The sequence below is a fragment of the Helianthus annuus genome, chromosome 8 (genome assembly GCF_002127325.2).
Source record: "Helianthus annuus cultivar XRQ/B chromosome 8, HanXRQr2.0-SUNRISE, whole genome shotgun sequence".
Taxonomy (NCBI): domain Eukaryota; kingdom Viridiplantae; phylum Streptophyta; class Magnoliopsida; order Asterales; family Asteraceae; genus Helianthus; species Helianthus annuus.
Window position 1 is genome coordinate 44,075,880 of NC_035440.2, and position 10,781 is coordinate 44,086,660.

General features: G+C 36.3%; 1 protein-coding gene across 1 annotated transcript; it reads left to right on the forward strand.

Moving 5' to 3' along the window:
- The first annotated feature begins 2,066 nt into the window (after positions 1-2,066).
- On the forward strand, positions 2,067-6,795 carry LOC110872808 (receptor-like protein EIX2). Its single transcript, XM_022121686.2, has 4 exons — positions 2,067-5,267; positions 5,683-5,781; positions 5,885-5,958; positions 6,502-6,795. Exons 1-4 carry the CDS (start codon positions 2,132-2,134, stop codon positions 6,505-6,507), a joined length of 3,315 nt encoding a protein of 1,104 aa, XP_021977378.1. The 5' UTR covers positions 2,067-2,131; the 3' UTR covers positions 6,508-6,795.
- Positions 6,796-10,781: the final 3,986 nt, after the last annotated feature.

The window sequence follows — 10,781 nt, forward strand, 5'->3', positions numbered from 1 at the left end:
CTAACCTAAGGATAACCTTAGAGATTGTTGCGTCATATTTTCATTTTTTTTTACTTGCGCTAAACTACGTTGTTCAAACAAATGTTCTCATTTCATATCATCTTTAAATTTATTTCTAGTTGTTATGAAATAAGAGATTATATTTAATTAGGTTTGTTTTTTGTTTTTGTTTATCCTCAACTGTAATGTTATAAATATTCATCAACAATACAATACTTATAATGATTTTTCACACACCCCGCATGGTATCTGCCACTACTACTGTATATTGAAGGCGTCACTATATACTACTTACTATTGAAGGCGTTGTCGCCGCTACCACAAAACCGGTTGTTGCCTCTCTTCCCATTGCTATATCCTACACATGTTAACAATTAAACTTCCTTCTTATAATTATCTTCTATGGTGAAACCAAGTCCTTCCTCTTCTCTCCTACCAAAAGCTATTTGGTTATCTAGATGACACCATTGAACAACCTATTAGGGGCATTACAACCTTTTTAGAGGTTCAAGGCAAAATAAAAATTTGGGGCCTTTTTTCTTTTTTGATTATTATAAATGATACTTCTTTATTCGTGTTTGAAACCAAGCAAAAATCTAAAACACCTATGAAAAAGAGTGGTTTGCTTGTATAAGTAATCAAACAAATCTAAAACAATAATTTGCACTAATATTAATAATTAGCATATTAATTTTCTTTTCAGTAGAGACCCTATTCTTTTTGGAGTTGTACTACTGCCCTGCAACCTATGCAAACCATTCTTATGAATGAAAATGCCTTGCCAACTCGGATTATCATATTTCGCATGAAGTTAATTAACAAATACTCATTCTTCTTATATCTTTTGTAACCGAAGAACCCATGATTAAAACTCTCGGCCTTAAAAACCGTTCAATTAGATTCAGTGGCGAAGCTTGAGATTTCCGGAGGGGGGGGGGGTCGAAAACGTATATACCCAAAAATTTCTATAGATCCCGGGGTCGAAAATGTATATACCAAAAAATTTCTATACAAAACCTACAAACTCTCCAATACTGTGCGAAAAGTTCGGGGGTCGGCCTCCCCCTCCCGCCCTATTTATTCTGCGCCCCTTTGTATTGGTGTGCATTAGATGTAGCTTACAATCATGAGTGTATTGAATGCATCCAGAACCTACATGACTCGTTAAGACAACTTCAAAATGGATTTTATCTGGCTTCTGATTATGGACGAAAGCTTATATCTTTCTGTGACCAACTGATAGCTATTGGACAACTTGTTGCTGAGATGGATGGATAAGTCGCACTAGTTTCTTTGATGGCTTGGTCCATCTTTGAGACTTCTACCATTCAATGGGATATTCAACGCCACTATTTTGGGAGCTTATTTTTCAAGCTAAAGCTCGAATTGTTTCTTCAATGATGGTACATCTACTACAACTGGTCCCTTTACTGCCCGTCATCAACAACCTGGGTCCTCCATTTGCGAATTTATACAATTGTGGTGGAGGTCAGCTAACATCGCTCCAACAGGAGCAACTATTTAATTTGGGTGCTCGTGGCCAAGGGCGGTTTTGTAATAAGAGATTGTATTAGTTTAGGTTTCCTTGTATTTAGAGCATTTGGTTCCCTTTCACCATTTTTTACCTTATAATTACACTAAAACAATTAAAATTTCTCTTTCCTTTCAATTAAATAATATTTTTTATACTTGTATCAGTACCCTCAAATATACAGAGACGGACAGTAACTTTTTCTCTTTACTTCACCCACAACCACTTCCAACCGCTTTTTATAATATAATGAACCATCTCCCAGAATTTGGTTAAGGGATGTAAATGTTCTTATCCTAAAGCGTAATACTTATCAATAATAGAATATTTGCTCATGGTGAATTTTCACAAACCCTACACTTTATATATTTGTACAGAGGTTTAAATCATTGGTATCATCATTAAATGTGTGATGTGAATGATATGTATTTATGTGAAAGTGTGGAACATAAATTTACTCATATAGCTTAATTATACGGGTACCTTGTCTGTTCTCACGAATCACATTAAGTGGACTGATATTATCTACACCTAACACTGCATCTACCCTTTTAAATAGGAAATGAAACCAAAACTTTTTTGTATTCCTCATCACTAAAAATGAAGGCTCTGGCACCTCTTACTTTATCCTCTTCATTGTGCTTCTGGCTTTTGTCTGTTTCATCAATTTGCACCCTATGTTTTTGTAACCAAAACTCGAATCATGCACCATGTATAGCAACTGAGCGACTGGTGCTTATTCAGCTCAAGAACAATCTCATCGACCATGCAAACCGTCTATCTTCTTGGGTAGGCAATGATTGTTGCAGTTGGTCTGGTGTGGTCTGCAACAATATCACCGGTAATGTCCAAGAGATTCGTCTTCGAGGACCTGATGACACCAAGGATGAATTGGAAGAAGCATCTAAACAGATGTTAGGAGGAACCATAAGTCCTTCGGTGACCAAGTTATTACAACTCACATATTTCGACTTAAGCTCTAACGATTTTGGATTGATCCCAATTCCAGACTTCATTGGTTCTTTCCAGAATCTAAGATATCTTAACATCTCAAAGTCACAATTCAGTGGGGAAATCCCTCACCAACTTGGAAATCTATCAACATTACGCATTCTAGATCTTCATGACGATCCATTATCCGTTAATCTTTATTCCAAAGGTTTAAAATGGCTAATGGATCTTAAAGAGTTGCAATACCTGGATGTGGGTGGCATCGACCTCGCTAAAGCTTCAGATTGGTTTCAGGTGATAAGCACGCTCCCTTCTTTGCTAGAAATACGTTTTTCCTCATGCGGGCTAATTCAACTTCCTAGTAATCCAACTACAGTTAGTTTCACATCCCTTGTTGTCTTAGATCTTTCGTACAATATTTTCTCCGACAGTTTGTTGCCTCAATGGATTTTCAGTCTACATAATTTAGTTTTATTAGATCTCACTAATTGCTTTATTAGTGGTCTGAATCCGGGGATTCGTGCGGATTTCAATAGCTTTCCTTCTTTAACGACTCTTAGTGTTTCAAGTAACACTTTTGTGAATTCTTCCTCATTACTGAATGGCTTGTCCAGCTTAAGTAAACTTCGTTTGCTTGATGTTAGTAACTGCAATATTTCTGCTCCAATTCTTGGAAACTTACATAACTTATCGTTTACCGTTCATCTTGACTTTTCGAATAATCAGATTGTTGAAGAGATACCTAAATCTTTAAGTAATCTTTGCAATTTGAATACCCTTGATTTGCAGTCTAATAATTTTTTTGGAAATGTGTCCGAGCTTCTTGAAAGGTTTTGTGAATGTGAGTCACCTAAACTAAAACTATTAGCCTTGCGTGGAAATTATGTAACTGGCCAACTACCTGAACAACTAGGACGTTTGAAGAATCTAGAAAGCATTGATCTTGCTTACAATCAATTAACAGGGACCATTCCAGATTCTGTAGGAAGTTTGCATCTCTTGAAAACATTACAGATGAATATAAATCAACTCACAGGTTCTATCCCAGATACCATTGGTGGTTTATCGTCGTTGAATTTCTTGGATCTATCATATAACAATCTGAATGGAAGTTTTCCTGAAAGTATTGGGCGACTGGGGGAACTGGTTTTTCTAACTGTTCATCACAATTCGTTAACAGGTATTGTTACCGAAAACCACTTCACCAATCTAACATCCTTGACAACTTTGTGGATTGGGGAAAACAAATTAACGTTTAAGTTAAACGTTAAAAACTGGATACCACCTTTCAAACTTCAAGTGTTAAGAATAGGTTTTTGCAATTTAGGCCCTCGTTTCCCTTTATGGATTCAGTCGCAAACAAGCTTAACAGAACTGGATTTAGCAAACACAAACATATCAGACCTCATCCCCAATTGGATTTGGACTACATTCTCCAGTGTCACATACTTTAACATATCCCACAACAACATTCAAGGAATGTTGGGAAATGTTAGTTTTCTTACACCAGGAGCATTACTAGATCTAAGTTACAACAGTTTTCATGGTCTGTTACCTGGTCATTTCAATAGACCTGACTTAGATCTGCTAGATCTTTCGTCCAATAGTCTCTCAGGATCTCTGGAAGAGTTCTTGTGTTCTGGAATTCAAGAACCGCGACAATTAAGTGTTCTTAATCTAGCGAATAATAACATGTCAGGTGTTATCTCAGATTGTTGGACGAATTGGGAGTCTCTAGTCATTCTAAACCTAGAGAAAAACCAATTTTCTGGTATAATTCCATCCTCTATAGGGAATATTTCTTCCCTATTATCATTGGATATTCGCCAGAACAAACTATCTGGTAATTTACCTGTGTCTTTATTGAACTCCAAAAGCTTGATAATTATTGAGCTTGCAGAAAATGAACTGGTGGGAAGGATACCAACATCAATAGGGAGAGAAAATACAAGTCTGAAACTTCTTAGTCTTCGTTCTAACAAATTGGAGGGTAAAATTCCAGATGAAATATGTCATCTCAGTTCTATACAGATCATGGATCTTGCTCATAATGATCTTTCTGGGAACCTACCAACATGCTTTACAAACCTCACTGTCATTTCTGGAAAGGAGAAATCAAGTCCGTTTATTCTTTATGACGAACTTTTCCAAAATCAAGTTCTAGGAAGTGCATCGTTGGTGACAAAGGGTCGAGTTTCTACGTATGATAACATTCTTTATTTGGTGACTACGTTAGACCTTTCTAATAACAAGTTTTCAGGGTCAATTCCTGATGAACTTGTTTCACTTTTGGGCTTACGGTTCCTTAATCTGTCAAAAAATAATTTAACAGGTCAAATTCCCAACTCGTTTAGCAAAACTGGGATGCTTGAATCTTTAGATCTATCGGTAAACCATCTTAATGGAAACATTCCTTCAAGCTTGTCATCGTTAACTTCTTTGAGCTTCTTGGACGTATCGTACAACAATCTTGTAGGAAGAATCCCAACTGGCCCTCAGCTTCAAACCTTCAATGAGTCGAGTTTCATTGGAAATAAACTTTGTGGGGATCCTCTTCCAGTGTGTTCACCAAATACTAACGATCCCAGAGGAACTGATGACGAACACGATGAATCTGATGGCATTGATTGGATCCTAGTGATATTTACAGTACTTGGATTGGTTATTGGTTTTTGGATCATGATTGGCCCATTGATTGTTAGCAAACGCTGGAGAAATGCTTATTATCATTTTCTTGAAGGAATCTGGATCAAGCTTCAAAATTCCATTCTTATCATATTCCCATGTAAGTCCTTGATCACCTATTATTAGCTTTCGGTTTTATCCTTTGCTTACGAGTAAGTTTTCTGGAATAAACAAAAACAATTGTGATACTGCCAAAATTAACATTTAAAGTACTCATGTAAAATAAAGTTCTCCCTATCGATTTCCAAACAAGTTCAGGAAGGATGTACCTAATTTCTTTGTTATATTAATATCCAAATTATAAATAAAAACTTCCTTTACTGGAAAACCATAAAAAGAATTTATGATGCAATGTATAGTTTCGTAAATACAAGAAATAAAGTTATATTAAAAAAAGTTTAAAATAACGAAAAAGGTCCAAACTAAACGTATAAATTAGAGTGCAATATTAAAAGTTATATGGGAAAAGTATATGAATTCATAGTTTGATCTTGTGGATTGTACATAACATGTAGGCTTTAGAAGACGTAAGCCCGGTCACGAAGTTTTTAGCTCAATTGAACAAGTTCAACAATTTGATTTATCACAATACATCTACGATGATAAGCTCAAAGGTAAGTAGTCAAAATTAAAGATCGACTTCGTTTGTCCTATTGATTGATTCTTCTGTTGATGATAACACAGCTTGGCTTTCTGGTTTTTTATTGTAACTTGTAGGCTTTCATCCGGAGTCCTCATCATCTGAAGCTAGCAGCTCGACTCAAAAAATTCCACATTCTGATAACAAGAAGGTCAAAAATTTGAACTAAATATATGTTGATCTCCGCTTTTTTGAAACGTTTAGAAGAGGTGTAATGTTGGTAAATTTATTCACTTATAAATGTGTTATATATATTAATTAACATTTTGAAACGTGAAGGAATATAACAAATTTTAAGATATTCAAACTTATAAGTTATAATTGTGTATACAAAATAGATTTCGTCTATATGATACATGAAAATGTATGCAGATATCAACTACGGAGTGTAATTTAATCTCAACAATTTTCTGTGTATTAAAACTTTATATATTTTATTTAGTTACAAGTATGAACATTTTCAAATGAAAATCCTAATTTAATTTCAATATCCTCACACTTATGAATTCATACAGATTTTATGTTTATAATTGTGAATAACATGAAAAGAAATAAAATAAGCACATATGTTAATAAAACACTTAGTAAACAGGAAACATGTAGAAATCGATCACCTATCTATTGTAGTGAATGTTACAACATGGACTTCGGTTTCTAATTGTTGTTTCCTTGTACGTGATACATTGACTTGCAGGCCTAACACAGAGGTCTAGGTGCATAGAAGATGGTTTATGCAAATAAGGAATCCATCAAGAAAGAGAAAGTTACATTCCTAGGGCTATTTCCAACCAGGAAGGATCTTGGGAATATATTTCAACTATGAAGATAAATATGAGAAAGCCTAGAATAAAATGCTTGCGAGATGTTAAATTTATGTTTGTAATGACCTGTTAGCTCTTCTACTGTCCTATGTAAACAAAAGGGGAGTACATAAGAAACAAATGTGTTATATAGATTTTTAAGTATTCTCTTTAAAGTTTCCTTACAATTTCTCTACCCCCTCTATATAGACAATTGACAATTATTAAGTAAATACTAATTACATGGTTGGTCCTTGTAAAATGCCAAACTTTGCACCGGATGACACCTACAGACTGCCCACAGATGAAGTTATCTTCTTCTGTTAAACCCCTTAGTAAAAAAAATAAAAACTTAATTCTTACAAACAAATAATAACTAACACTACCAGAAGAAAACTGTCCACTTTGTGACAACCAAATTTGTAAAGAATTTGTAGGAAATTGGTCTTACCTACAGATTTGCTATAAAAAATTTCATGCAAAACAAACTTGTCGATAATCATGTTATGTTAGTGCATCTATGTCTATCGCCTCCGTCAAGTTCATTCGTAGCAAGAAACCAAAGAATTCAAGTGTTTACATTGTAATATTAGTTAGAATGGCAAGGTGGCATTTCTGTAATTAATGAGATTCCTCATTAAGCCCCTTGGCCTATAAATAGAACTCTAGGGCTTAGAGTTTAGGACTTTTGCCATTTTAGAGCTTTGAAGGTTAGAGGTTAGAGAGAGAAGCCAGAGAGAGAGAAAGTAAAGAGAGAAAGGCAAAAGGTGATTCGTGTTGCTTGTACATTTTCATACGTTTCTATAGAATCACAGATTGAGTACGTCTCGTGTGTTTCGGTCGTTCACGTTCACGGATTCCGCACGTTGAACGTGTCATACGCAATCGTTTCGGAGTCAAACCGGTCCTAACAAGTGGTATCAGAGCAGGAGCTCGATTGCACAGATCAAAGGCACGAATTCGCACAGAAATTCATCAGATTCAGAGTCGATTTTACTCAGATTTGTCAAAATTTCTTCACTCTTCATCTTTTTCACGTTTTTAACTGAAAATCGCAAAATTAAACGACTTTTTACGGTTAAAAATTGCTGAATTTTTTATATGTTGTGCGAAACTATCTGATCTACAAGCTTACAAATTTTCAGGTCAAAATTCCAAGCCGTTTGGGAGAAATCTTGGATTTTCTGTTCGAAAAAGCTGAAATATGGTTGTTGTTGTTGTTAAGTTGAAGATGCCAACCGATCGGCTGGCCCAGCCGATCGGCTAGCCCGGCCGATCGGCCAGCATCCCTATTCGTTCCACCGTTATATTCAACCAATCGAACAGCATCATTCATTTAAGTCATTGACTTTTTGACCACCAGCCGATCGGCTAGGATTCCTCCGATCGAACAGCAGCTTTACCTGACATTCATTAAAAGAGTTGACCTGATTGACTCTAGCCGATCGGCTAGCATTCAGCCCACCGGCCAGCATACCTGTCCATTTCACTGCATTGTCAAACTCAGCCGATCGAACAGCAAATCATGTTATAACACATCATCTTGTTAATAACTTTAGTCAACACATTATGCAGTAATTCATGTGATTTTTATATCTCGGAAACTTCAAACTGATCTCTAAAGAAAAGGTCCTATAGAATTGAAGCTATGTGGAATTAAGGGGTCAACTTAGATGTTGTTTGAATAGTGTGTTTTCAGCCATTAAAACAAAGTTGTCAGTTTGCATGATTGTTGGTTACCTTAATTGTTAAATCAGTTTTTTTTTATTATTCACGCAAACAGATCGAACAGCAGTCTTAGGTGTCTCTTGATCGGCTGGCATAGCCGATCGAAGAACAGGTTTAACATTGTCTTGAATCGGCTAGCAAGTAAGATCGAACCAACCACTCGATCGGCTAGCAAGTTCGATCGAACCAACCACTCGATCGGCTAGCAAGTTCGATCGAACATCCCACTCGATCGGCTAGCAAGTTCGATCGAACATCTCACTCGATCGGCTAGCCTAGTCGATTCATTGCATCACTGACACTCATTTTTGACGTTGACTTGTTGACCCTAGCCGACCGGCTAGCAACTCTTGTTCGATTAACCGTCTTTTGCATCCAATCGGCTAGCAACATTTATCATTTAGTCAACATATTATCAGCTTTAACAGTCAACTTTATCTGATTACATGTGATCTTAAATGCAATTAAAAGTGTTGATACATGTAATTGTCTGTCCATTCATAATCAGTCGGCCAAATTAAAAACTTGCAATTGTCAATACATCACATGAAACTTTAAATTCTCAAAGCATTTTCTATTAATATGGGTGTCGGCCATTACATTTGATAAAACTTAATTGTTTCATTGATTACATCAATTAGATTCTTTACTCAATTATATGTGAGGTCCAATGATAGTGTAGTATTCTTAATTGTTGACAGCCATCAATGTTATGCATGTGAAATTATATTCTCGATAGTTGAAGGAGTTAACAGTTTAGATTGGAGGTCCTATGAGAGAATAAGTTGAGTGTGTGGCCAAATGAGATAATGATATGCGTTAATTTTGTAGACAATTAATTCTGAAATTGTTAATTTTGTCAAAGATGCGTGTGAAGTTCAATGAGAAAATTGATCGGTTAAGTCTTGTCCTTTTAGTGCCAACCGTTTCAAATTTTTTTTAAGTGTAGATTTGTCGTGTAGTGATTGTTTGTGTAGTGTCCTCATTCGGCTAACAACCTCGATCGGCCAGAAATAGTTCTCGCTCGATCGGCTAGCAGGACATCTCGCTCGATCGGCTCGATCGGCTAGCAAGACATCTCGCTCGATCGGCTAGCAGGACATTTCGCTCGATCGGCTAGCAGGACATTTCGTTCAATCGACTAGCACTGTCTTGGTTCGGTCGTTTCACTCGATCGGCTGGTGTATTCGATCGAACTGCACAAATCACTATCAATTGTTCAAACTCCCGTGCGTACAAGTTGATTGATATTTTTGAACTAATCGTTTGTTTACGTGATTGATTCAGGTGATTCAAGGTAATTCAGAAGTTCAAACCATGGCTGAGGAATTCTATAACACGTTTTTCAACGCATTCACATCCGAATCGTCCGAGATTGCAAATGTTACACCAAAAACCATCACGAAGGCGATCAATGAGAACATCAAGCATGATAACTTTTACGGAACGCACTCAAAGCCACCAACTCTCGAAAGTATTGAAGACTATACTTGGTGGAAAGAACGGTTCATCAACTGGGCAAAAGCGTATGCGCATGAAAGTTGGTTCTATCTAGAGTATGGATACGAAAAGCCAAAAGATGACAAAGGTGAAGAACTACCGTTCAAAAGATTCTCCAGAGATGACAAAGCAGAATTTGCCGCCGAACAAAGGATGATTGCATTGATACAATCAGCAATTAGGAATGATATATTTGCATTACTTAATCATAGTGGGTCATCAAAATCGGTTTGGGAAGCTTTACGTGTTAAAGCTGAGGGTGGCAAACAGATAAAAAGGAACAAAATCGCTTTACTTAAAAGAGAATTTGATCTTTTTGATGGTTTAAAAGGAGAATCGGTGAGGCAAATGATAGAGAGATTCTGTCATCTTAAAATCGAGCTTGAACGTTTTAAAATTGACAAAACAAGAGAGGAACTTATAGATAAAGTAATTGAAGCATTACCACGAGTTGATCAGTGGCAAACGTTTGTTTTTATCTTAAAAAATGATGCTTCATACGATGAAATTTCTCTTGATTCTTTGTTTGAAAAGATTGAAAGTCATGACTTGGAGCTACAAAAGCAAAGCAAGATGACTGGTTCTTCACATCAACAGAATGTTGGCTTGTACTACAAAGGCAGTGTACCTTCTGATAAAGGCGTTGGTTCACCGAAGACAGCATTCAGTGGTGAGAAGATGAAAGAACCACAAACAACGTCCACAAGTCATCATTCTGGATATCATTCATCCTCACAAACTAGTTCTGAAGATGGAGAAGAGATTTTGTGCAACATTGCTCTTAAACTAAAGAATTCTCCTTCGATGAGCATCAATGCAGCAAAGCAGCAAATGAGCTTTCTTGCATCCGTTCTGGAATCATATGAAGGTCTTGTAGCTGGAAAAATCGGTAATTCTGAACTGACAAAAGAAGACTACGACCAGATTGATCCAGAGGAAATGGAGC

What these genes read in the sequence shown, in the direction of transcription:
- LOC110872808 (XM_022121686.2), top strand. Translation starts at nt 2,132, where the DNA reads ATGAAGGCTCTGGCACCTCTTACTTTATCCTCTTCATTGTGCTTCTGG. An exon ending in CATTCTTATCATATTCCCAT is followed by an intron (nt 5,268 to 5,682) that starts GTAAGTCCTTGA and finishes CATAACATGTAG; the next exon opens with GCTTTAGAAGACGTAAGCCC. An exon ending in CTACGATGATAAGCTCAAAG is followed by an intron (nt 5,782 to 5,884) that starts GTAAGTAGTCAA and finishes TGTAACTTGTAG; the next exon opens with GCTTTCATCCGGAGTCCTCA.